Source organism: Dicentrarchus labrax, unplaced genomic scaffold (assembly GCF_905237075.1).
Source record: "Dicentrarchus labrax unplaced genomic scaffold, dlabrax2021, whole genome shotgun sequence".
In the NCBI taxonomy this organism is placed as follows: domain Eukaryota; kingdom Metazoa; phylum Chordata; class Actinopteri; family Moronidae; genus Dicentrarchus; species Dicentrarchus labrax.
This window is the reverse complement of record NW_026136715.1, coordinates 21245752-21273607: the sequence shown is the minus strand read 5'-3', so window position 1 is coordinate 21273607 and position 27856 is coordinate 21245752. Positions and strand designations below refer to the sequence as shown.

Below are 27856 nucleotides of genomic sequence, written 5' to 3'. Positions count from 1 at the left end.
TGTTTAAGAGATAATAAAGGGACATCTGGAATGTCACCAGGGTGTGGTGTGCAGTGGCTACCCATGTTACATAGTCCACCTGACTTTGTTGGCCCCACAAATGTTCAGTCATCATTGAAACAAACACAGTTTCAAAATAATAGTAAGATCAAAAAATTATAACTAAGATATGTGACCCATGTCATGCTTACCTTTAGATTTACCTCAGGAATATACACATTTTTAATTCAGTAATTAATAATAATAAAACAATATGAGCAAAACATATGTGGTAATGTATCATATTACGTCTCAGATTGAAAAGATCCATTACATAAAAAACAAGAAACCATTTCAAACAACACGGGTAGTATTACATATTGGCTCCAACATCCACTCAACGTGTACTGTTATTGGCCAAGTCATCCAGGCGCTACACCTGATTGGCTGCGTACCATGCCTGTCATCCATCTAGCCACGCCCCCAAAGCCAGCGACTTCCGCTTCTGTGTCAATCCCAGGCTACACACTAAAGTCCTGCTCGTATCTCTGGACCTGTCAAAACACCCACTGTGCGCGTACCGCCGAGGTAAGACGACAGACATTGAACTACTCTGTGTATGGTCTCCTGTTGTGTTTTCAAGGACGTACATTTTGCTTCGCCTTTTGTGTACAAAGCAGGTGGCTAACTACGCTAGTTAGCCACCTTTTTTTTATTTTATTTTTTAGCCCGCCCGCTAACATCAATGCTAGCTGTCAAAAAGCTCCCTGACGTCCTGCCAGAGTTGGAGCTGCCAGCTTGCTGTGTGTTGATGAGGACAAGCAGTACCACATATGCGTATTAAATTAAATAGTTTGCATTCAAAATGGTTCGCTGAAGTTAATTAAGTTTTAATATGGCACGCTAGACCAATTGCTAATGTTAGCAAGCAAACAGTTATCGGTAGCATATAGCATTTGGGATGCGTTCTCCTAGGCACTCAAGTTTGTTAAGTTGTCAGTGAAGATATCATTATCCACACACAGCTCGGCTTAAGTGAAATATAAATGACTAATACTGTTAGTCATCGGTCTCATTCTCGTGTATTAGCGGGAGCAGAGTGCTGTGTGAAACCCCTCAGAGTCCCAGAAGATTTGTAAAGAAGCAACTGGGTCCCCAGCAGAAAGGCGTAGGTTAAAGGACCCTCCTATCGCGTTTTACTGTCTCAGCAAACAGTGGGAATGTCCCAGCGCCTGTTTGGCTTCTCACTGCCTCCATCTGCATCTAGATCTGACTCACAGGACAGACTCAACAAAGCTTTGTCTTCTAATGCTGGTCCACTGTAGGTCAGTGTCAGATGCATTGACACAGCAGGCTGTTTGTCTGCTCGTCCTGATAGACATCCCTCAGAGGCAGAGCTTGTACTGCTGCATCAGCTGACCTCTGATGGTGTTGATGCTGGGAAAAGTGCTTCCACTAAGTCTGTTTAGATACATGCTGATATCCCGTTATTTAGTATATTGAAAATATTTTGATTGCCACTAGGGAACATTGCATTACAATAACTGATAAATGTGCAGACGCATTTATGATACACGTATAAGATATGAGGCGAAGTTACACACTTACACACATTTAGAGGACATTGAATATTGATCTTTTGTAGATATTTCAGCAGCAGTTGTTGCCAGACTGACAATGCGTTGAGTGCCTCAATTATTTTATGGACTGTTCTTAGTATATTTTTTCACATTTATAAGTTTTAGTCCAAAACAAATCCAAGCAGCAGTAGATTGACTGAAAGATAATTGATGACAATTTCATAGGCATTATTTGAATAGAACAGCTTCGATAAAACAACATTGAGGGTAAGATAAATTAAGTATTGGTAAACTTTTTTTTGTCATCTTTTAGTTTTGATATTTTGTTGGATAAATTATTTATTGATTCAATAGAAAAAAAAATTATTTGCGCACCTTGATAGTATACGTGAAATCTCAGAGAAAATGTATGGGATGCTGTATTCTACTTGAAAAACTGATAAACTATTTTATATATGATACGAAACATCTTTTCAATAACATTTAAAGATCTATTGATGGATATGTTTTTTTTTTCAGTCCTAGAGAAATACTTCATTAACATGTTTCATTGTAGTTTGAAATGATGTGCTGTCCACAGTAATGCACACCTGCTGATTTTATAGCTACATTACACAAGACACCAGACAATTCTCTCTGGAATTACAGCTGTTGTCATTTTGTTATGTCTTCCTCCCTAAGGTGCCTTAATTACCTGCTCAGTTAGTTGCTATGGCGATGGTCTCCATTTGAGAGGAGAGCATCACACTGTACAAATGGACTGCCTCCCACCCCCCAGAGCAGGCGGTTATGAGCGATTTCTGTGTTTGTGGATTTAGTGGTTGCCTAGTTAAGTGTTTGCTGTGAACTCCTTAAGAGCTATTTCAATTATGTAATATGTCTTTCAGTTCTGTGGTCAAATTAAAGGGAACAGGAAAGAGATTTTGCAAGGCATGTCCTAAAAGCCAGGTTTCAACACTGAGAGGAATGTTGCAGTGATGGCAGCACCAACACACTCTAAAGCAGCAGAAGACCAGTAGAAACATTCATTATGTTGGCACCCAGGTTGCAGTTTTGAGAAGTTCATTTTATTTTGGGTCCTTTCAGGATTTCATTCTTCATTTTCTTTGTGTGCGTCTTATACCTGCAGTCTGTTGCCACATGGGGATAAGGCAACGTTTGTGCTAACACTAATCTAGGCAACTATCCAGGCAACAGAGAAACAATACTGTGTGTATAATTTATGATAGAGCAGGGTAAGCGGTAGCCAATCAGTAGCCTGTCTGATGCACAGCCTTTGTATTGTTTTGCTCTGTTTTGATTGGCTAATGGTCACAGGGAGTGCATGTTTATCAGCAGGGAGAAACTGTAAGAACTAGCTGTCATTACTGACATTACAATATTGCTGATAATAAGTAGCATACAGATATTTATCTGTTATTAATGTATTTCTCATTGTGCAATCAGCACTTAAATTATCCCTAATCACTGTGGTAATAAGGTCACTACATTGTTTATAACTACTTGCCAGGGCGTCTTGTTTACTGATAGGGAAGATAATGTCAACAAACACTACTCATTTTGCAGAAGGGCTCAGTAATGTTCTCCTTTTTTGGTATGCAGTATTTTGTTATCAGCCAAGGTTGCACTGCTGCATGAGCACAATTATTATGGTAGATACCTATGAAGAGAAAGTCTCTCATCCTGATACCCTCGACACAGAAGCAAAAATCCAGCTAAACCAGATTTTCCCAGCTGAACCAGTCACACACACAGTACAGTCGCAAACAGTGTTTATCGCAGAGTGTGCCTTTGTTCGCTTGGTTTATATGCAGTCAGTTAGGAGTGTCGTGGTGTTTGCGTTAAAGGGTGGACTCATTAAAGAAGTTTCGAGGCAAAATGCTGAGCTGGCTTTCTATTACCTGTGTGAAAGTAGGACTCATCCTAGCAGGTTTTACCTCCCAGCAGGTATCGCTGGAACGTGCTGACTCATACTAGGCTGAATGGTGGTTTGTGTGTGTGTGTGTGTGTGTGTGTGTGTGTGTGTGTGTGTGTGTGTGAGTGTGAGAGTGTGAGTGAGAGACTGTGTGCTCAGCATCCTGCTCAGAATGAGACAGTTTTGTGTCCCAAGAGGATTTACATTGAGTTCTAACAGGAGGAACATGAGGAGGGCAGACTCATCTCTTCAGTCAGGGGCAGAGACACAAAGGAACTCTGGGAACAGAAGATACTTTAGCCTTTAGCTTTTGACTCTGTCCTTAGCCTTGAACTATTTGTTTTCGTTTATCTATAATGGATTTTCATACAGTCCTTCAAAATCTGGGTTGATCATTGTGGAGTTAAAACTGGAAATTATTTGCATTGCAAAATTATTCTAATCATCTTAGGGCTGTGTTTGAGTGGGACAGTGTCTTTTTTGTGATTTTCTTCCTGGACTGATGTCCTCATTCAAGGCTGAATAACTGCTGCAATCTAGACCAGTCTCTCTCTCTCTCTCTCTCTCTCTCTCTCTCTCTCTCTCTCTCTCTCTCTCTCTCTCTCTCACTGCATTAGGTGGACATGTTTTAGAGATTATAAAAAATGTTTCTGTTATCTTCATTTTGTCCCTCACAATCTCATCATGTCGCCCTTCTGCCTGTTTTTTTGTTTGTTTGTGGGGAAGAGAAACAAGAGATGCAAAGAGGTGAAAAGATTTTCATCACAATTAACCATTTAACAATGGTGCATTTTCAGCCTCTGTTAAGGTGTCCAGTTTGCATGCCTCACTTGCTTCTCATAAGTTTTGTAGTTACCTCACACATTCTCATTTATCTTTTTTTTCATCTGCACCAGTGTGCGATTTAAGCTGATTAGGTACATTATATTGCTGTTGCACCTGTTGAGTTTTATTTCCATTCTGCTGAGCAGTCGTTAATGTAGCCAGCAGTGCAAGTCCTCCCTCCGCATACCAGGATGGATGTTGGTGACGTTAGCACTTACTGTTTCCAAATCGCTCCAGTCAGTGGATGTACTCCGACAAGGTTAGTCTTGTGATTGAGGTCGAGTGAATTTGATTTCATACTCGCGGTCGCACTCTAATAAAAAGCCGTTTGTAGGCTGTTGACATTTAAACTCTCCCATGGTAATGGTCTTGTGATATGTTCTTTTATTTCCCCTCCCTCAGGCAGCAGCGATGCATCCTACTACAGATTATATACAGTAGATGGTGTTTTAAAAGGATCAGCATGAGCAGCATGAAAGGTGGGGGATGAAATTGACCTTATTTCTGTGATATAGTATGGTTGTTTTTTTTCCTCACATTGTCAGAATGTTTGTTAGGTCTTTTTAATGTTTCCTTTTCCTACTTTCTGATGTGGTTTTTGTGGACAGACAGCAGACAAATGCTGCTCTGTGTTGGACATGGTGACCTCTCCATGCTTCTTGTTCCTAATGTTGCCTCTCAGGCTGCATCACATCCCACCTTCTCTGGAATTGACAGATCAAACCAATTCCCTTCAGCCTAACCTTACTCTTTCTAGTTATGACCTAAAGCACTTGTTTAGTGACAAAGTTTCCAATATAGAGCATAGTGAATTTACCTGAATTATTCTCCTCATCTCATTATTTAGTTTGTTTTCTAAAATGTTTGTGAGACAAAAAAACTAAGTGCAAGTATGTTGGTCAACAAAGAGCAGCAGCTGATGTTGTTCTTTGTAATTTACTGTAGGGGCCTCTGTTCTGTTTAACTCTTGTAACTCTGAATTTCAGAAAATACACTGATCATATAAGCAGAATGTTTTCATGGCGTAAAATATTTACCCCTATGTAAGTGAGCGCAGGCCAGAGCAAGCTTGATATTGTCGAAAGCAAGAAGTTCTACAAAGAGCTGTCTCTACACCTGTACATCGTGGCCTGCAAAACAGCTCTGTCCCCACGCAACCAAATTAGTTTGAAAGCAAAGGCAGCAAGGAAGTTTCTCTGTCCAGTGTTTGTTGCTTCATTGCAGCCTTTGCCTGAGTTACCTGAATGAACTGTAGCCTTTTCTGTTGAGTGTATTTTTGTCGTCTGTACATCTTTTGCTACACATGCAATGGTGTGTTGAGTGTGGCTGGGTCCACTCTTTACTGCTGTCTCTCCTCTGAGCACCTACTCTCACACACGCACACGGAGATCAGCAGAGTGGATGAAAGAGACAGTGGAGAGAGTTGATGATGGCTGCACTGTGCATAAAAACATCTGTGTGACAGCTGATGTAAAACAACAGAATGAATTGGATCAGTGAAGCTCAATATCACCAATACTGATCAGTTTAAAAAAATGCCTTGATTGGCCCCGCTACTTATCTGGACATTCCTGGTTTAATAACTTTATTTCAGTAACTTGCATCACTTAATTTAGGGATGTACTGATTACCAATTTTTCATACCAAATTCAAGTACAATTATGCACTTCGGCTGTTACATCGGTTTGTAAAAGATCTACAAAGAGAGGGAGACAATAAAGCGAACTATTTAAATATTTACAAGCTCAAATCAACTATTTGCATATAGGCTAAACTATAGGAACACCCTAATCCAAAGATCCTGAAAGAAAAAGTGAGAAAGAAGGTAAAATTGACTATTTACATATTTACAAACCGTAAGAACACCATAATTCAGAGATCCGGAGAGAAAGAGTGAGAGAGAAGCTCAAACGTGCCCCATACGCCACACCTACTGACTGCCTGTGAATGGCGTAAGAGGAGAGGGAGAGACCCTGGCGTTGTTAGCAGAAGAGGCGTAAGATGTTTGTGAAAGAACTGCAAACAAAAACTCAGACAACACAAATGAGAGAGCTGGCAGCATAAGCGACAGTGAAGGCAAAAGTCTGATCAGTGAGAAAGAAGCATAAGGAACTGTAAACCACAGGACAAAAAAGACCAACTGTTTACATTATTACACAAATATTTGTTAGAGAGGTATAACTTTTACTTTTGAGATGACATTTTTTTCCTTTATTGAGTTTTATTCTCTCAAATTCTTATTTTTAATTTATTATATTTAGAGTTGTTCTGATTCCGATACCAGTATCGGAAATGCCTCCGATACTGCCGAAAATGCTGCCATCGGTATCGGCGAGTCCAGGCACCGATCCGATACCATGTAATTTATAAGAAATAGGAATCTATTTACTTGTTAGCTCTGTTAGCTCTGACACAGTTCTCTAAGACGGCAACATGTGCAAAGAAGCAATTTTAAAAAGAATAATTATTCCTATATTTATTTAGTTAAGTTGCTGTTGCACTACTGTTTTATATTGTTCTATTTAAAAGTAAATTTAAAAATAAATGGCTTCCATTTGCTGTATTCATTCATGTTTTACAAAGGGTTTAACCTGAGCCAGGCCTTACCACAATGATAACCATATAACAGTCATGCAGGCGTAGTATGATTTCTTCTTTTTTTTTTAAACACACTGTTATCGCTATCGGTACTCGGTAACGGCCGATACCCACAGCACGAGTATCGGAATGGGTATCGGGAGGAAAAAATGGTATCGGAACATCTCTAGTTATATTGACACAAATCTGATGTCTTAAAGGACCAGTTCCATTCTGAGAAGCCACTGGTCTGGTCAGGCAGGATTTCATTCAGATGATACACCACCAATCCTACATTTAATTTCAACTTGAATTGAACTGCTTCCCTATCTACATATTACATGCTTCTAATTTATTCAAAAGTTGTGTGTTTTAGAATGTGTATCTATGTGTGTGAAATTGACCTGTGGTATGTGTTTCACAGAGGTGTGTTACCTATTGAGCTAGGTGTGTGTGTAAAGAGAAAGGAAGAGGTGTGTGTGTATGTGCTGTATCATTACTGAGTACTGGGCTCCGTCTCGCATGGCAACAGCTCTCGTCTCTTAATTTTTCGTCTCTCTCTCCGTCTGTATCTGGTCCTCTCTCTCTTTGTCCCTGCGGCTTTGGATGTTTTTGTCATCCCTCAGAGGACAGCACAGAGACATGTTGCTAGGCTAGTATCTGTACACTGGACTTATGAATGGAACAGCCACATCGGTAGGTTTGTCTTTAAGGTTTTGAATGATGAGCTTATTTGCCATTTGGAAAGTTTGACAGTGGGGTTGCTACAGTAAGAAGCTATGGTATATCCTGTTTGTTAAGAGAGGGCGGAATTAAAATGTAAGGTCACTGGGGTCAGTATAACATTGTTTATGATTATCTGGACCAGAAGTAATACATTGGATTGCTTAGACAAATTGTCACTAGGTACTGGTATTGTTAATTGTGTCCCTGTGTAAGGGATAATGTTCAGTGAGCTGTTGTGATGCAAGTCCCTGATGCAAGGCATCACCCTGTCAGGGTTTATTTCTCAACAATGGCCCGCTCGCTGTTGAGGGTTGCAATGGTATGAGGATTTTCACTGTACGATATCACGGTCTCAGGGTATAATGGTATATGGTGTAATTATTATCATTAGCAGTTGAAATTACCTTTAAAGGATTCTTTTTGGGTTGAAGAAACGCTTTATTATAATTTCACAAGATTAGATATTTGAATTTTAAGGGTAAAACTAATAGGGTAAAATTCTTAAGACTTTTAATAACACTATGATAGAATTCAATACCGTAGATACGTAAATACACATGGTATGACAACCATCAGGAATTCATACCATAGTATTGCTATACAAAATTGGTATTTAAAATGTGCCCCCCCCTTTTTGAATTAGTCTGTCATCTCCTCATTTACGATATTACTGTTTTGCATTGAAATGTATTGTTTAGAGTTGTCTCTTTGTCTTGAGGAATATCAATAGCTGTCAGCAGGAAATAAATCTAAACCAACCAAAATTCAGTTGTTCAATTATTCCATTTGAAATGTGTTATTTCAGAATATTTTGTGTTATTTTGGATTGAACTCAAACTACGATATTGGGTCTATCTTCTGAATTAAACAATAATGGAAAAACTCTTCTGATTATTATGCCCTTATATTGTATGAGAGTAGCTTCATAATTATAAGCATCTTTTTTTCATTGTGGTCTGAATATTTACAGCTAATGTTTCTGATGGGTCAAAAGTCATCATTTTACTTATACTTTCTTCTGGTGAAAAAAATAAGTTAAACCAGCACAAGATGAACTCTAAGCTTGTAGTCAGCAACTTTGTGGTAAATGCTTTATGTGCAGGAAACTCTAAGATAAAAGAAGTTAGTATTACCAAGGTGAGGCTGCCTTCACCTTCTGCTATAAAACTTTATCTCTACAGCCATCATGTCAAACACTTGTGTTTCTCTGTATTTGTGTCTCCAATGGAACAAGAGAGCCTTAGATTAAGGTTACTTGTGATAAGCCATTGTCCAAGTATGGAGGAGTGTGTTTGTGGTGTGTGTATGGTGCCATGTCTGTCATGGTTACGTAACAGCTCACAGTCAGGACAGAGCAAGCGTTATAGTCTGAGAGCTTATTACAGCCAATCAGAGAGCGTGTGTGTGTGTGTGTGTGTGTGTGTGTGTGTGTGTGTGTGTGTGTGTGTGTGTGTGTGTGTGTGTGTGTGTGTGTGTGTGTGTGTGTGTGTGTGTGTGTGTGTGTGTGTGTGTGTGTGTGTGTTAGTTAGAGAGAATTTGTGTAATTTATGTGCACAGTTATGGAATAGTTGATAATCAATAAGTTATTAAAAACATTTACTTTCATCTGTAGTTTCTCATGCTGCTTTGAGATGTAAGGAAATATTACTACAAATCCCAAAAGAGAAATAATGTAACTTAATAATCAAGTCCACAGCATTCATGAGAGCAGTCGAGAATAACATCTAGACCTAGATTCATTCCCAGATATTGCACTTATTTTCAATTTCCGTTTGTTATCAAACATGCAAACCTAATTATTAAGTCCCTCCTGAAACTTTACTTCAGAAACACTTAAAGGAGTTGTATGTGTTAAACATTTTATAGCCTGAGGGTAGTTGCAGTTGTAGTCCAACCAGTGGTTGTACTTTTTCTCAAATGTCGCCACATAAAAAGAACTGTCTTATGATCCGGCCCACACAGAAGCTGCACCCGCACAATTCTGACAGCAACTCAACAGATTTTCTGCAGCTTTTACACTAATAGAAATGCTGCCTGTAAAACTGAATGTTAACACATCTCCACCCCTTGAGCATGTTGTGACAGTTGTATGTCGTTTTTGAGATGACATCATTGATGATTGTTTTCAACTGTAGCTCATGAAATAAAATGTCAAATTCTACTCAAATCGACTAAATATTTCTTTCACCCTGATTGATGTAATATATCAGCAATTTGCGGTTTTTGGGCTGATGGTGGCCAGCTGGAAATTTTTAACAAATTGCCCAACCATAATAGCTTGTATGCACAACACCCTTAAAAATAGTTCTTCTTTATTGGGTTGTAGACGTAAGATCTAAAACAGGAGCTTGGAGTTTGTTCACTGAAGGGACTTCAGAAACTGTTGGAAACATAATGCTTCCTTTTACCTAACACAAAATAAGAACTGTGTGGTGACCTCCAGGCGTGGTTTTTGCTCATGGATGATGAGGGGTTCCCACTTAGAGACTTGGTGAATTGTAGCCAGTAAATAGAGCTTTACGGCTAAAGTAGGCTACCATACTAGGACGTGTTGGACAAATTATCGCTTCTTAAAAAGTGACAAGGAACGTTCAGCAAAGCATCATTATTCTTGGTATGAATGGATCATACTGTTCACCTGCAGTAGTGTTGTAAAACTCATGCAAATCACAGTTTCAGCCATGTTTGCTTTAGTTACAGACATAGCGGTAGGTATCACTTGCTTTTTGTCCTACAGTGCTGTTGCTTCATAGAAAAGTTAGCAATGTGTTTCCAAGATGACTAAACCATTTTGTCTAACATTTAGTGACTAGAAGTCAGTACTCCATCGCTTACCATTTTTGTACAGAAGATGTAGTGTGGTCAAATGGTCAAATGTGGTCATTTAGGTCGTTCCTAAAGGGATTTTTCTGAATGCCCTAAAGGACATGAGATTTAAAAAAAGAGAGATTTTCATGATTTTCAGTCAAATTTCTGTGTTGGCCTAATGTTTTACATTACCCTGATTTTAAAACAACATAGGGGATAGGGGATATCACAATTGTGCTCCTTCGAAGCTGGCAGTAGTTTGAGAAAGCTGTCTTTGTATTTTCATCTTGTCATATTTCCTCCAATCTGGGTTTTAAAAAGCACTGTTGAACTCTTGAGATTTTTGGGAGTGCCCTGGTTTATGGGATTATGAGTCCACATATCAGGCTTGTTGTTTATATCTCTTATATCAATTTGATTGTTGTTTAAATGGGGTAGTAAGGACTTGTGACAAAGTAACAGAAATAGAAAAAAGAGAGGTTGGACAATTAGCTTTTAGAACAATTTAATACCAGTTTTTCATCCATTCTCTCCACCTCATCGATCGTGGACGCCAAGGCCAAAGTTCATTTGTGTGTTAAAGGCGTTACCTGGCAAAGGTAAAATCTTTCCACTGTGTAGAAAAAGGCAGAGTAAGAGGAGGGGAAGGAGAGAACAAGCACTGCTTTCCCTCAGATTCATGAATTAATAAGTATACAAAAATGATTTATCTCATCTGGGATTTAATTGCACTGGAGGTATGTGTAAAGATGTTGTAATTCTGATAACCTTATCAAATCAATCTTGGGAAAATATAGAATGATAATCCACTGTTTCTGTGTTATCCAGAAGTAACTAGCAGCAGCCTTTCAATTAAATTTGATTCATTTAAGGTTTTTTCCTGATTTGTATACAATTATTCAGTAGCTTCTGATGCTCAACACTACTAACACTACTCGGTGCTACGGACACATTTTGGTTGGTAAAAAGTATTCAATATCAAACTCTAGTCCTAATGTTTAGAGCCACGTGTAACTTAAGATTAAGCATTTAGCTTTCCCTGTGTGTTAGAAAAGAAAGAGACCCCTGCGGTGTGTCTAACCTGCTGCTGAGCTTCTGCTACAAACGATGAATCAGTGTAAGTCAACATTTGTAGTGTTTGCCATGTGGGCTGTGTCATTGTGACCAAAATGTTTCCTTGTACTGTTACTAAGGTCAGGCATGCTGGTTATAGTGGTAAGAAAAACAAGTGGATTAATTATGTGTCACTATGGATCATATTCTGTGTCACTGTGAAGAATGTGGTGAAGTGGGCAGTGATACCAAAGTGGTAGAAATTACATATTATTTTTATTATTAGAACAGTGTGATCTGCTGCTAGCACAGTGAAGTATTTCCTTCTGAATGCTATTTGATTTTTAAGGGTGACTAATTGACATACTTATTAACCTGTTGGCGTCACTTCGCTTTGTATAATGTGGTGTACTTATTATCTGATTGAACTGGAATTACTGCCTGTTGGTTGGTTTACTCATTGACATTCAACAGGATAAAGAGAGGTTCCTTTATCTATAGCACAGTGACAAACATGGTTAGGGCCAGTTGAATCAAATGTTTTTTTTAATGTTTTTAAAGCTAATTTGGCTAAATGAATGCACCTTTTTTCAAAAATGAGACAACGGTTGTGATCAACATTTGATCAACACGAAACAAGCAGCCAGTCAGCAACCTGTTCCATTCACAGCCATTGTCCTGCTTTAAAGCGATGAGCTCACATGTAGAAAGAGATAGTACAGTCCAAACAGGGACGTCTGAAAACAAGAGTTGGTGTCAGATATTGAAGCCATGTGTTGCTCAATAGTTCAATAAATTTCATATAAAGTGTAATTGAGATTCAAAGTGATCGTTTATTATGCTGATTGGTCTCATAAAGAACATTTTACAACCGTGTTGACTATGTTTAACTTGTTATTTTGGAATTTGAAAATCAAAGGCCATTTGGGGTCATCAGTATAAACGATGGAGAGCCAATGTACCAAACAGAAGGCAACAAAGACCCAGAATGCCAGTGACAGTGGTGTCCCGATTATGTGACCACTGGACTAGAAAACTCTCTGTTTGCACTCAGTGGGCCATGATAGGCAATCTTGTTGCTCAGCCAGACTAAACAGATTTTCTGCTGGTAGCCTAGATAGGTGGGAATGAACCTTAACTGCTATTTATACTGACCCTCCAAAGGAAGCAGTCAGACGTTTTCTGTCCTCTCAGCAAGTTGCTTTCATTAGAAAGTTCTCACTCCAGCGTTGCTACATAACTGATAACAGAAAATGTCTTTGTTAACCAATTAAAATTAATTGATCAGAATATAAAATAACACTTGGGGTTATGACTAGTCGCTGTGAGAGCAAGTTCTCTTGGTCCAGCCAAATAAAACTCCTCCTGGAAATGTGGACTAATAAATAATATTAGGTTTCCTCATTGGGTATTTCTTTGTTAAAAGGAGGAGGATTACAGAAGTTTAGTGCAAAATCACATCTCTGGGGTGAAGATATTATAGTTTCTCACAATGCTCCTTAAAAGACAGCCTTCATTTAGACAAAATAACAGTAATACTCACACTATATTGTAGTTTCGAGGCACTAAGGTGAGACTGATGTCTTGACTTAGTCTTATTGTTAGTCCTGACTCCTGACTTTGGCTCTTGTTAACACAGTTCTTATGGTTTACATTCATTAACCGTGGATAAACTCTTATCTTAACTTATGTGTTGTTTTTTTGTCTCTACAGGTTACTGATTTTCTTCTGTCAGCACAAACTGAACTCTGAAGGTACATCAGCTGTTCAGCTGCTGTCTGAAACAGAAGATTAATCTGATCAACATCTCCTGGTGTAGTTCTCCTTTGGTCAAACCATCTGCCAGAAATCAACATTATACCGAGTTTGGGACATTCCCCACCTACATATTAAACGAACATTGCGCTGTTGCCGTGGTGACACTCTAGAGGGACCTTGATCGACAGGCCTCCCTCCAGAGGAACTCTGAGGGGCCGCCATCAAAAGGAGCATGTGCTAGAAGTTGTACATCTGTCCTGAACGACTGGTCGGCTTTGACTCTAGAAGATGAGCAATGAGGATGAGTTCTACGACGCCGTCACAGGTGGGTGGGTGTGTCTGTGTGTGTGTTTTCACATGGTCTAACAGTCTTTCTCAAAGAAAAGACACTTACACTTACTCAGTAGTCAGTATTGATGCTTTTTGTTATTTTTCTGACTAGTTCAAAAATGGAAAGTTCTTCCTCAGAGAGACAATTCACTAATGCTGTTAGCCGACCAAATGCCTAAAGTAATGCCGGAAAAATTTTCTCTCTGTGGATTTTAACATGATTATAAAGTCTTAATAGAGTTTAAGTTTAGTCTAATTTCATAAACCCAATATATATGTATTGATTATTTTTATTAGGATCTAATTTTGTCTTCAATGATTTTGATACTGTTTTTGCTGAAAGGGACTGTCAGTCCTAGTTAGATTTTGTCTCTATTATAGAAGCATAATACCATCCAATGCAACCTAACCTGCCTTAGTCTGATGATTAGTTCAATAATTCATAAGTCTGCTGTCTTGTGATCATGATCAGTAATGTTACTAACACCCTGGATTCTGGGGATGTTTATGGTTGTCGTTATGTCTGTATGTTTTTGTATTTTCAAAAATGAAGAAATAGACTGAAAAAAAGTGGTTAGTTTTTTAGAAGTGCTCAGTTACAGTGTGCAATTAATCTTTTATTTTATTCAGCAGAGGCAGAAAAGGTACAGAGTCAGGGTAGTGACGGCCCAAAATCAGCACTTAAACCTCTTTATCTGATATCCCGTCTTAAGGAAGGCAGTTAAATGAATTTCCTAAAACCCTGTGACTTTTATTTCTGATTTCTCTGAAGTGGTTTCACATTCAGATAGTCCTCCAAGTCAACAGCCATGGGATGTCATGCATGCTAATGTTACAGTTGCCTTGACGGCTCTGATATCCATGCATTAGCTAATTACAAAATACATTTGACGAGAACGAATCCGGATAGAGATGACTCATGAGGATGTTGTGTCCCTCTAGTGAGTATTTAATCCTTCTCTTGGTTTTGGAATTTGCTTCCACACCCTGAATTTGAAGGGGCTTCACTCATTCTGAGAAATACTGACGGGATGTTTGTAAATGTTATGCCGTGCTGTGAACCATTGCTGAAGAATTGAAGGGCAGAACAAAGCAGGGTGTTGTTCTTTGTCAACAATTATTAGCATTTGTACCTTTACTCCCAGTTGTGTTCTCGTGATATAGCTACGTCCAATTTAATGCAGTCATTGTGGTGTCACTACTATTATGTCTAATGCAGGTTAATTCCATGCAGACAAAGATAAAAGATTGTGTGTGTGTGTCTGTGTGTCTGTGTGTGTGTGTGTCTGTGTGTGTGTCTGTGTGTCTGTGTGTATGTGTGTGTGTGTGTCGGCCTGTCTTTGTGTCACTATTATGATCATCTTACTAGTCTGAGACAGATGCAGACCAGGGCATCATGTATTATTCATTAGTGCGTGTGCACAGGGTTAGCTGTGATCGGCATCAGGTGGGTGCCAGCTTGGCTGTATTATCTTTTTCTGAATTAATATTTATCTACACATTGTATCAGTCCGTAAGGTGAGTTGTAGAAAGCAAGACTTAATTAGCTATTTATCAAAGAGGTCTGCTCCTAGGTTGCTGCATGGCAGCTACAGAGGCATGGAAGACATTGTCAAATTATTGTGCATAATAGAATTATATGGAGATTTTCTGGGCTTGTAGTACTCATTGGTTGATGTTGAATTTTAATGAATGAATGGGAATAGGTTGGTTTCTGTCTATCTTATATTTGGTTATTTTTTTGCCCATAAAATACACGGTCATGCTGCTGAGTCCATGTCCCTCTCTCATTGACACCTGATGAAGCCTCTTTCTAATCTGGTCTGGTGTTCAGTAATATTTTGTTCCTCTTTCCATATTATATATTCATGTGAGAGGCTTTTGCGTTCCAGTTATATCTGAAATGGCTTACCTGATATGGTAAGAGTACACACCTATTAACTTGACGTACTGCTGGCAAATGAGTAGGTGTGTTTACTCAATGATAATACACCATTTGGTCTATTTTAACCTGTTGTTAAGGCCCCATCTCGAGTTCACCACAACTCCACCCTGCAGCGATTAATTCTCACATAGCATGTCCATGTCCTGGCTGCCACCCAGGTTAAGGTCAACACCAGCATGTATTCCTATAAACAATTACTGTTGATTGATATAAGTCACATTCAGACTTAATGTTGCTGTCAGGCCGAGTAATGCAGCTTTATTTACAACAAATATGAAGTAGGCAGACATCAACAGAAATAAATATGTAAACACCACACTGAGCCCTTCCATACTGTAGGTGTTGTCTTATTATGACTGGTGTGGTTTTGCAGTGAGGAAATCAGGTCAATATTTCAATGTAACAATATAATCGCGCTCTAAGTTGTTATTATTATGTTTGTTTATGTGTTTTGTTGTCTAATTCTTGTTCATTACCGTCATCTTTTACATTTTGTTTTACATTATTATTGCATTGAATGTTTTTTTCCACACTGTATGATAATGTCCAGTATACAGTGTATTTTATAAGATTCCAGGGTTTCATATGGCTGCACCGTGACAATTTGTATGCATTTTAGCATAATTTAACCTGGCATATATTTTCTCTTAAACATTTAGAATTATGACCTTGAAATTAAAGAATATACAGGAGTTTTTTAAAGTGAGCCACCCTTGTGTCAGTGAAGAGGTAAGTCAGTGTGAACAGTTTCAGGCAATCAAAAAAAATTTGCCAGTCAAACACTGGCAAGAAGTTCCTGATGCAAAATAGTATGCACATTTACTGCACTGTGAGCAAACAAAATATTCATATTTGACCTAAAAATCAACTGCCAGCAATATCATAGAGCCCAGTGTGTTTCTATTTAATCTAAAGACTCCTACTTTACCTGTTGCTTTTCATTATACTGGGGCATGAGCAGGTATTCTACACAGATCTGCTACACCAACCTATGCCACATTTTATCTCCCGCAGGCCTGGATTCGGACGAGTCATATGAGGGAGTGTCAGAGGCCAGTTTCAAAGATGCACTGGTGTTTGACGGCAGCAGTCAAAAAAACAACGGATCAGTGCCACAGGAGAATGGCATCAAGAAACACAGGTACTGTTGCATTCCTCCACCTCACTCCACCTGCAGTGTGTAATTGTATTTTTTAGCTGTCCAAAAACTATTTTAAGCATCCTATTGAAACCAGTTTGATGTGCTGGGCAGGGTCAAAAATCTTACTCATTAGGGTTTGATCCTTGTTTTGATGAACTCCTCTGCAGCTGCTGATCTTTTGTTTATTTATTATTTTTAAATTGTATTCTTTTCTCCACTTTTATTATCATAACTGCATTTGAAATGCGTATTTCACTTAAGTCGCAGTTACATTAATGTGGTTTGGAATACAGCTTTGTTACAGTACTAATCTTCAGCACATGCAAAGAAAGACACACTGACACTGCGAGTCCAAGGTTCTCAGGGAAAGGGAGTGAATGTTGGCAAGAAATCATGCTAAATACCAAGACTTTTTATTTCCAGGCTTCATCACCTAAGTGTTCCTCTGCTTGTGCAATGTTCTAGATGTCAAAAATTAATTATTTCTCTACAAAAGTAGCATGAAAGAAAAAAAGGAGCTGCTTTTGTTGCTGTCAGTGGGGGACTGGCTTTGTTGACTCATACATAAAAGTAATTTTGCAGCATGCTTTTGTATAATGATATGCACAAGTGAAATTTTCCACTTCTCCATTCACCTCAATTAGAGCCACTATAGGAAAGAAAGCCTTGGCTTTATTCGCACCTATTCTGGTCAGTCTCTGTTTGTCCTCATATCGTCATAATTTGATGTTAGACTCAGGGGTGAATTCTTTCTTTCTCTGTGGAACATTTAACATTTCTTTCCTATCTACATGTTCTATATCTTCAGGCCGGCAAACAGACCTGACAGACCACATGCTCAGCTTATCTCCAGTGTTTGTTTGTGACCAGTTTGTTAGATCAGATACTGTTTAGTACTGATGCACATGACAATGATACTGACAGCAGGCATGAGAGAACAAAATGGTTTGCCTCTCTTTTTTACTCTCTCTCCCTCTCTCTGTGTGTCTGTGTTTCTATATCATCATCATCATCTCAGAAAATGTTTTTGTTTGGATGCTAAAGAAACTCTGGCAACACAACTGAGACCTCTTAAAAAAAAAAAAAAAAAAAAGCTTAAATATGAACTGAAAAATTACAGATGGTGGAAGACTGGGGGGCTTGTTGTTTTTGTAAAAAAGATGAGATGAGAACAGATATTTTCTCCTTCAAAAATATATAATGTACGAAGTGAGAAATATCACACAAGGTGTGTGTGTGTGTGTGTGTGTGTGTGTGTGTGTGTGTGTGTGTGTGTGTGTGTGTGTGTGTGTGTGTGTGTGTGTGTGTGTGTGTGTCTTATTTATTCATGCCCCAGTCATTTCTTGTTTTCTTTCATTTCAGGACGTCCCTACCTGCGCCCATGTTCTCCAGAAACAATGTCAGTATCTGGAGCATCCTGAAGAAATGCATCGGACTGGTAAGGACCTACAGATCTCCAGACTTAAATCAAATGCCACTTCACATACAATAAATTAATGACAGCATCCATATAATAATAATAATAATAATAATAACTATAATACTTTGTACAGACCAGGCTAATTAATTATTTTGGCCCATTATATCCCTGATTAATAAAAACATTTGCAATAGGTTTTCAGTGACTGCATGTCATTCTGGGGCAATGTAAACATTGATGAAGCAGTACATCACATATGTATAAAATTTAATTATTATTTTTTTTAACTGTTATATGTCAAAAATGATTGTGTAATGTATGTAATGATTGAGTAACATTAGGCAGCAATTGTTTCATTGTCAGTCTGTAGATATTAGTGGTTTTGTCTTGCATTGGTTGGATTCAATGGGACCAACAGGGAGAGCATGTAAGAAATGATCACACAACACATTCTGGTAAAACCAAGTGTGTATTTTACGTCTGATCTTGGCTGTGTGCTTTTCACAGGAACTGTCAAAGATCACGATGCCCATCGTCTTCAACGAGCCTCTAAGCTTCCTGCAGAGAATCACAGAATACATGGAACACACTTACCTCATCAACAAAGCCTGCTCGCTGCCCGACTCCATAGAACGCATGCAGGTCAGACACACACACACACACACACACACACACACACACACACACACACACACACACACACACACACACACACACACACACACACACACACACCAAAATCTGGCATCAGTAGAGTTCAATCAATCTACCTACCACACACAAACACACACACACTCATTTACCAAGCCCACCTCTAAAGAATTAATGTGAGAACATGCAACACACGTGCGAATAAAAACACATACATTTTCATGTCACACACACTCGCTAATGCGATCTATAATTGTTTGTCTTCAGGCAGTAGCTGCTTTTGCTGTGTCAGCAGTTGCTTCTCAATGGGACAGAACTGGAAAACCCTTCAACCCTCTGCTGGGAGAGACCTATGAACTCACCAGGTACACACACACACACACACACACACACACACACACACACACACACACACACACACACACACACTTAACACTGAGCAGTTTCTTTACCCTCTTTCTTCTCCACCGCCATCTACAGAGAGGAGCTGGGTTTCCGGCTGGTTTCAGAACAGGTATCACATCATCCCCCGGTCAGTGCCTTCCATGCAGAGAGCCTGGTCGGGGACTTTGTCTTCCACGGCTCCATCTACCCCAAACTCAAGTTCTGGGGCAAAAGCGTTGAGGCTGAGCCTAAAGGGACCATCACACTAGAGCTACTCAAGTGAGTCCAAAAGAGTAGAAACTGTGTGTGTGTTCATATCACAGCCGTTTGAATCAATATCAGTTCCTCTTTTATCCCCTCTATCATTTTTTTTCACGTTGTTTTCTTCTCCTTTCCTCCAGGCACAATGAGGCGTACACATGGAGTAACCCTTACTGCTGTGTACACAACATCATCCTGGGCAAACTATGGATAGAGCAGTATGGCACAGTGGAAATAGTCAACCACAGGTAATCTATACATGGGAGTTGTGGTCTTTGATTGTGCTTGATTTTTTTCTCTTTTACAGCCATCATTTGTAGCCGTAGGTGCAGTTTGTTTTTAACTTAACTGACATGGTGACGCAAACACAGTATTTTATAATTAGACAAATATGAATGAATGAAAAAACATCAGAGGGAACAATACACAGTAAAACCGGGCTGCAGCCAACAAGTCTTTTTATTGATTAACTTGATGTTTGTTTTTTAAATTAATCCATAAGTTAATAAAATGTCGGAAAGTAGTGCAAAATTACACAATTTCCCAAAGACTTGTTTTTACTGACAATTATATAAATATAATGATAGAAAAGTAAATGTTTGACTTTTTGTTTGACTTTTAAACAACGATTAATTATTACTTTTGTTGGGATTCTTTTCGTTCATTCTAATATACAACTACGGTAATAAGTCATCCATAGAGTTAATTGTCCTATATTGGTGCTCAAGAGGAAGTACAACATCAACACACACACACACACACACACACACACACACACACACACACACACACACACACACACACACACACACACACACCATGACTGTCCAGAGTTTTTGACTCAGTTTTGAAACAAATTCAAATAAAGCAAAGTAAAACTGACAGTATGATACCTGTGGCTCACAGAGCTGTTCAGCATTCCTGCCCGGCATCTTCATTTACCTTGTCACAGTGTGTACTCTGATACTTTAGACTGCAGCTTGTTTACTCTGTGTGTCTTGTCAGGCAAACAATCCCTGGATCACTTTTTGAAACAATAATTTATCCAGGGAACCTCTGCAAAGCTTGTATTGTTCTTTTTTCTCTCACGCTCTGTGTCACGTTCACACAGTTACACAGATTGTTATGAAACCATCAGATCTCCGTCTTGCACAGTTTGCAGGCACTGAGCTGAGCTGGTGCACTGATTGGATACAGTTTTTTTATATGATTTTCTTGGTCCGCGCCCATCGTAGAGTTGAGTACACCAGGTCTCTTGTTTGAACTGATTGGATAAGTGCCTTGCATGGAAAATGGGAAAAGTTGATTGAAAATAAATGCAGAAAAAAAGAAATGTCAGTCATTCTGGGTTCAGACTGGCAACCTTTTGCCAGACCACACTTCTAAATCCTTTTACCTTTAAATGTTCAGTGTGTAGCACTTAGGAGATCTTTTCATTAGTGTATAATCACCTTAAAATAAGAATCGTCACTGGTCCTTCACTGTTGGCAGTTGTCATCGTTTGAACTGAACCTAATAAAATGAAGTGATGTAAGTTGAATTCAATGAAACAGTTATCTAATGTTTTTTTTTGCGTAATCTTTATTAAAGCAAAAACAAAAAGTCCCAATATGCCAGTATGGAGGAATTATTTAATTTCACTTTTTATGGTCACCATTATTCTGAAATACAAAGCTAGTGAAGATCTGTTAACTGGTTCCTCTTTCCTCCTGCAGCACTGGAGACAAGTGTGTGTTGAATTTCAAGCCCTGTGGGATGTTTGGCAAAGAGCTGCACAAAGTGGAGGGATACATCCAGGATAAGAGGTTAGACTTCACTCTTTTATTGCTCCGACACATAAATATAGCATATATAGCATTGGAAGTTTAGAAGTTTAGAACTTTTAGTCTAATTTGGTTCTTCCCTTTCCTTCTCTAATTGGTCCTCTTCTTCCTCATTTCCTCTTTTTCTTCTCCATACTTCTTCTTCTTCTTCTTCTTTTTCTTGTCGATTCTTTTTCTTCTTCTTTCTATTCCACTTTCTGTCTTCTCGTGCCATTCTCCTCTCGTTTCCTTATCTTTCCCCATCTTCCTCCCATTATTTTACTTCCTCTTCCTCCTTCCTGTGTCCAGTAAAAAGAAGCACTGCGTTATCTATGGGAAGTGGACCGAGTGCATGTGGAGTGTGGACCCTCAGGCGTACGAGGCGCACAAGAAGTCAGAGAGGAAAGGAGACAACAAGAAGCACAAAAATGTGAGAACAAGTTAGAAAAAGTGTGTCGCCTGTCCCTTCCTTAATCCGAGACTGCTGCTTGTATTTATTTTCAGTATTGTATTCTTCTGTAGCATTGTGTGATAAAAGCGAGTTCAGAATTTCTGTGTTTGGTATTTTTATTGCAAATATAAAATGCTTAAAGACATTATTGTATTGCCTTTATTTTACCCAGATTCAGAATATTATTTAACTTCTTGTTTTCTACAATTATTGTCTCATGATTTTGGTGTTAGTCCGATTTGTTTGTTTTCTTTTTCCTCTTGATTTCCTGTTGGTGTCCACAGCTTTCTGTGTGGTCTTATAAAGGTAAACAGGCTTTTGTAGGTTGGTGTTATTCAGCTCTAGTCTGCTTGGTCATTTGTAGTGAAGCATCATAGCTGCAAAATGTTTGACTTTCCCTTCCTGCTGGGAAACGGCTCCATCAGATCGTGACAGAAAGTGTGATATAGATGGTAACTGTATGTAGATAGAGCATAAATAAAGTCATTTTATAATGTAATGCAAGATGTAATTTGCCCCGGAACATTTTGACTGCATCTTTTCAGAGTAAAGGCAGTTACAATAAATAGTTATTATTTCCAGGATGAGCTGGATGGAGCAGACAACGATGATGCAGACGACATGCCCGAAGTCCAGGAGACGGTTTCTGTCGTACCAGGAAGCACTCTGCTGTGGAGGATAGACTCCAGACCAGCACACTCTGCCTCGGTATTCAAATAAAAACACACGCACAGACATTTTTGGACACTTAAAAGGTCCGATGGACTGACAAACACACAAGCCACAAAACTAAAATTTAGTAAATGAGCTGTTTTAATCAACAGATTTTTAACAAACAGTGTTGTTACTGTTTGTCATATTATGAGCAAATATTAAGCAATACAACATAAGAGTGTTTCTAGTGACTGCATTTACAAAGACACTTTATATCCCTAATTCCTTCTCTTCCTTCCCCAGATGTACAATTTTACCAACTTTGCAATGTCTCTCAATGAGCTGGAGCCTGGCATGGAAGCCATCTTGGCCCCCACAGACTGTCGCTTCAGGCCTGATATCAGAGCCATGGAGAATGGCAACATGGGTAATTTAATTTAAAAGTTCCTTATCAGTTTATTGGAGCTCTGTTTGCCTGAACATAGTGACTTGTTTGGCAGCAGTGCCCTGCAGAAACCTCAGTCTTTTCAAAATAAAAGTATTATCAGAAGTTACAGCAGACATTTAGATTATTCTCTCAGTATAATTTCTGCAGGCGATTACTACATCTGAAAGTACGACGTCTTCTCATGGGATACAAAGAATAGACGATAAGACAATGCTGCCACCTGCTGGGTGTCTGTGTGTCCGTCTCAGGTCATCTTGTTGATCTGAGGGATTAAAGAACTGCATAAAGTAAACTTTGTTACCTTGAATATTCCAGCTCAAGTCTCGTCATACACTGTGTGTGTGTTTTTCTTGTGCAGACGAGGCCAGTAAGGAGAAGGAGAGATTGGAGGAGAAACAGAGAGCTTCTAGAAAGGAGAGAGCCAAGTACGAGGAGGAGTGGTCTACAAGGTGGGAAACTAACTTTTATTGCAATTAAACATACAGACGGTACAAACATAACAAATCTAAACTGTGAGATTGTCACAGCATTGTGTGATGCATTATGGTCAATTCTGCAGACATCTAATCTGTTTGTGTGTCCTCCAGGTGGTTCCAGATGGGCACCAACCCGTACACCGGCGCCCAGGGCTGGCTCTACACCGGTGGCTACTTCAATAGGAACTACCAAGACCTGCCCAATATCTACTGATCTACCTGCTAGCCTTCATCCTCATCCTCCTCTTCTTTAACCTGCAATGATCTGCCTGTCATGAAATGGAGAAAAATGTTAAGAATCCACATACCTGTCTTTATCTCACTGCCTCCATCATCGGACACAGCCAGCATAAATTGGAAAGACTTATAAAGAAGCCAAATGCCTGTCACTTCCCTCAAACAGCGGCCTGCTTGATGTCTGCTGAGTCTTCAGGTCTTTTTTTTTCTTCATGTAAAAGATTTTACATCGTCTTCACTTCCGTCGTATTCTTATCATCTTGTGTGATTTCGTCACGTTAGGACCAGCAAGCATTTCTCATCTCTCTGCCCCGGCATCGTTTAGAGCACAAGGTTATATTCCCAACCAGTCGCAGCGGCAGAGAGTTGGTACGTGTGAAACAACGGTTAACGGCCCACAAACTCACAGATACAATTTTGAATGTTTAACGCCTTTACAATCAAACTCTCACCTGCCAAACCTCCAGACGGCGTCACGTGTCATTAATGAGCAAATCTGAGTAACAACATGAAGTAAGACATAATCACAGCGATGGATTTACGGGCCGATACCTAGTCAACGGGGAAATCAGGGATGTGAATGCTCCTTTGACTGAAGACGGATCTCGAGGATGCCTTTTTTTGTTTTTGGAAACCACTCAGAAAATAAATATAGGTGACATTGTACTCTTTAAGGAGCGACATTATAAGCAAATACTGTTGGTTTGATTGGTCAAGATAAATCGAATGCAAACATGAGCTCATTACTGTCCATGTGTCATAACCATAAAACATTTAGTATGGACTGTTAGTCGCCCATTACCGTTCCACTTAAGGTTTATGCATCGAAATAAATCAAGACAACTACTAGAAAACGGTTCCTCGACAGCGGAGTGGAATGTGCAGCTCGAGCGGGACGAGACCTGGGATCAGTACAGAAACCACACGCAACCTGATGTTCTCCTGCATGGGAACAGATGAATGAATAGAGCGCGGGTTCGGTGGCACGCCTGAGCTGTTTGCACCCTCAAAATGTAACTCTGTTGTCTTAACACTTGGCCTGTACTTCTGTAAGAATAGTTGTTGGTTTTACTTGCAGACAGTTGAAATGTAAAGTATGATTAACAGTCCACTGTGCTCGCTCATTACGTGAATTCACTCTGTGTGGGTTGATAAAATACGACAGAGCAGCTGGAGTTCAGAGCCAGAGTTTAAGGAACACTGAACAGAATGTTAATCTTGGATAGCTGGCTAACTGTGCTGGCTGCTAAGTCATAGCTGAAGATTACCGGCATTCAAAACAGGCTTCACAGAAAATCTTTCCTTCTACATTTCTTTCAGAATCTGATGGTCAGTGCCTGCATGTGCATGTAAATCTAAACCTGGAAGAGAAATTCACTCCCTCAGAGTTAAATCTCACACTCTATAAAATGATATTGACATTCTAAGTGGATATTTAATTCCCAGATTAGACAGTGACAGTAATGAAATCTAATGTAATACTGAGTAAAGGAACAATAACAGTACATGCACATTCATTGTGTGAGTGAGTATATGAATATGTACAGACACCTAAAGCCATATTAACTACAAGAGAGAGTGGATTTGCTGTGTGAATGACGGGAATTTGACTATGTCAGCCCTTAAAATTTACATTATTATTAACCTCACTGTCATCATAGCATGATTAATAAAGAAAGCATTATTCATGTCAGTGTAATGTAATGTAACATGCACCGTTAGATATTCTGCTGTCACGCTGGATTGGATTCTAGAGAATGGATGGATTACTGAACAGGCCCAAAGGGTCACCACCAAAAGAAAGAAGTACTGTCAAAAAGACAAAGATGAAAAACCACAGACTGCAGACACACAATGACTATAGATACGTAAAACGACTACAAAGAGACTCATAACAACAACAGAGATGTAAAATCAACAGTTCTTTTGTGTCTCTTGCTGTTTTGGTGTCTTGCTCCTATATCAGAGGGACGAGGGGCCTTAACATATCTGCCCAGGGGCCTGTTCTGCCATCCGGTGATTTTTTTGTCTTCTGATATTGATTGTCGTTAAAAAAAAGAGGCTTGCAACGTCAAGAGTTTAATTCTCAAAATTGAAAAAAACAAACTAGTTTAATGAATGTTGGCACACACAAAAACAGTAGAGAGAGAGAGATGGCACTCCTGAGAAAGACTGTCGAGTCCAACACAGCAAGATGGCTATCAAGTATTTGAGAGCTTAATGTACAGAAACTCTTGACTCGAGACATCCTGTGCACGGTGCGTCTTTCTTCTGCACGTTTTGAATCACGTTAAGCCTAGCGACTCGACTCAGACACGAGATACCACATCATGTTGCACAGAGCAAATATTTTGGACTTCAGCTGCTCTGAAGCTTTTTTGTAATGTTACAGATTCCTATTGATATTTCGATAGCTCACTCAGTATTTTGCCTTCCATTCCAGCTGAGCAGAACTCACATTTCCATTCAGACTGGGCGCTGAAATCCAAATGCAGATGTAGGATCTGAATTCTGTTAATAGGACATCAGGAAAAATATCAGATGGGAATGGATTGGGCAGATTTTACTTTCAGTTTATATATTTTTAATATGTATGCTGAAATTATATTACAGATTAAAAAAACATGTTTATCAGAGCTCCATTCTCCTGAGCTTCAGATAAAATTAACATTAAATACAACTTAAATAGCCTTTATCTTGTTGTTTTGATCTTGTTGAAGAACAGTCAAAGGTTGTGTTTTAGATTTGAGTTGTATAATGAGGTTACAACCCTCAGCTCTCCAGGTTATCACCACACCATAATACTCTCCACATTACCTGCCGACCTGTTTGCACTGGTGAGAAAGAGTGTATAAGATAGAGTGAGATAACCTTCTGTACGTGATCTTCAGAAATCTTTATTTTGGATATGTTATTCACCAGGTTGCAGATGTATAAAAGTCATGTTTTCATCAGTGCATTCAGGAGCTATGACGTATTTCACGATACCAACTCTATGCAACTCCTCAACATAAACAGTACACGTCTGGTCTGTTATTGTACAGTAGCTTTACATTCCCCTCAACCCCAGCAGCACACATCTTCAGCTTGGACGGGCTGATGTGTCTCAAAATGAAGACTTCTTAGTTTAATATATAATAATTGGAAATGAATAGAACTTGTTGAACTACTTGGCACTACAACCAGCCTCGTACCGCATCTTGGACCAATTTAACTTTTCTGTTTTTAAAATGTATTTCCATGTCTTGCTTAGTTCCTGGATTTGTTTACCTTTTTTCCCATTACCATTTTTTTTTTAACTTATGTGTATTATTTATGATGTTTGATGTTTTATGAAAAGGATTCTGTTGTCAGTTGTTTTTTTCTGCTTATGTAGCTAATCCAAAACAGCTCTTAATTTCTCTTTCTTCACTTGAACACAAATCTGAGCTGTTTTATAGAGGAGCAGAGTGTCTAAATCGGGCTTGAAGTGAACATCATTCACTAGTTTAACATTTTGCTGTGACCGTTAATCTGTCAGATGTAGGTAGACAGTCACTCTTTCCTGTTCGAATGTCTTTTGGCTGCTAAAATTCACATGGAATAACCCAAACACGGTTATTTTCATGCCTAGAAGATCACTTTTTTTTTTTCAACTTGTCATTAAAAAGTCATTAAAACTCACAGAAACACTACTTGAGTCACAGAAAATGTGAACTGAGCACTGGTCAAATGCTGCAGTAGTAAATGAGTCCAAACAGGAACACCAGCCTCTGTTCATAAGTAGCTTTTGACTCTAATGTAAAAAGAGTGGGTAAAATAGTCCCAGCAGCCAGTAAACATATGGAACGGTCACATTCATGAGTGCTGATTCGGGCTCTACCAGTCACAAGACTAATGCTCTGTCACTGAACTAGATCTAGGTTGTTATTTTGCTTTGAGTGTTGGTTCTTTCTATAAAAATGTGTCCTTCTCTTGGACTGTATCACGGGGTTGTCTATGTTATATATGTGTACAAGTGCTGCACAGAGGTAATCACAAGCAAAATGGCATATTATTTTGTGCAATTGATTTATTTTTATAGTATTTAAACTGTTTTTGGTGAGAACATTGTACCAGATGTTTTATTTTGAGGTGGGGGATTGTAAGGGGTCGTATCCAATCTGTGGACAGCTTGGTAGATTAATGAACGGGGGAAAATGTCTACTAATAAAATCCTAATTTCAGTTTTTGATCGTGTCGCCTTATTTTTTAGAATATAATGAATATTAAGGAATACATTGGCATTAGTCTTGAAACAGTAAATATCAACCAGTATTCATCAGTCCTTCTGTACCTGCAGCCATTTATTGACTCAATGTGGCTATTAAACGCTATTAAAAAGAGGAAAATAAACAACGAAATATAGTTTCATAAAGAGAATGGCCTAAGCTCCTAGAGGGAGCTCAAATGTTCA

At 39.0% G+C, this 27856-nt stretch overlaps 1 protein-coding gene across 3 annotated transcripts; it reads left to right on the top strand.

Annotated features, from left to right (window-relative positions):
- Window positions 1-479: 479 nt before the first annotated feature.
- LOC127376797 (oxysterol-binding protein-related protein 2) lies at window positions 480-27626 on the top strand. 3 transcript variants are annotated; one of them, XM_051424065.1, is made up of 15 exons: window positions 486-567; window positions 4702-4778; window positions 13177-13546; window positions 16511-16637; window positions 18000-18075; window positions 18565-18699; window positions 18976-19073; window positions 19189-19371; window positions 19494-19601; window positions 21069-21158; window positions 21465-21585; window positions 22189-22314; window positions 22564-22687; window positions 23067-23157; window positions 23296-27626. In XM_051424065.1, exons 3-15 carry the CDS (start codon window positions 13510-13512, stop codon window positions 23396-23398), a joined length of 1419 nt encoding a protein of 472 aa, XP_051280025.1. In that variant the 5' UTR covers window positions 486-567; window positions 4702-4778; window positions 13177-13509; the 3' UTR covers window positions 23399-27626. The 3 variants fall into 3 exon arrangements, with proteins under 3 accessions (XP_051280024.1, XP_051280025.1, XP_051280026.1); XM_051424064.1 differs by lacking the exon at window positions 4702-4778 and having other exon boundaries at window positions 480-567; XM_051424066.1 differs by lacking the exons at window positions 486-567; window positions 4702-4778 and adding an exon at window positions 7438-7572.
- Window positions 27627-27856: the final 230 nt, after the last annotated feature.

Coding starts and splice junctions, on each gene's coding strand:
- LOC127376797 (XM_051424064.1), top strand. CDS start 13,510: ATGAGCAATGAGGATGAGTTCTACGACGCCGTCACAG. Junction 16,638..17,999: donor AATGGCATCAAGAAACACAG/GTACTGTTGCAT, acceptor CTTTCATTTCAG/GACGTCCCTACCTGCGCCCA. Junction 18,076..18,564: donor TGAAGAAATGCATCGGACTG/GTAAGGACCTAC, acceptor TGCTTTTCACAG/GAACTGTCAAAGATCACGAT.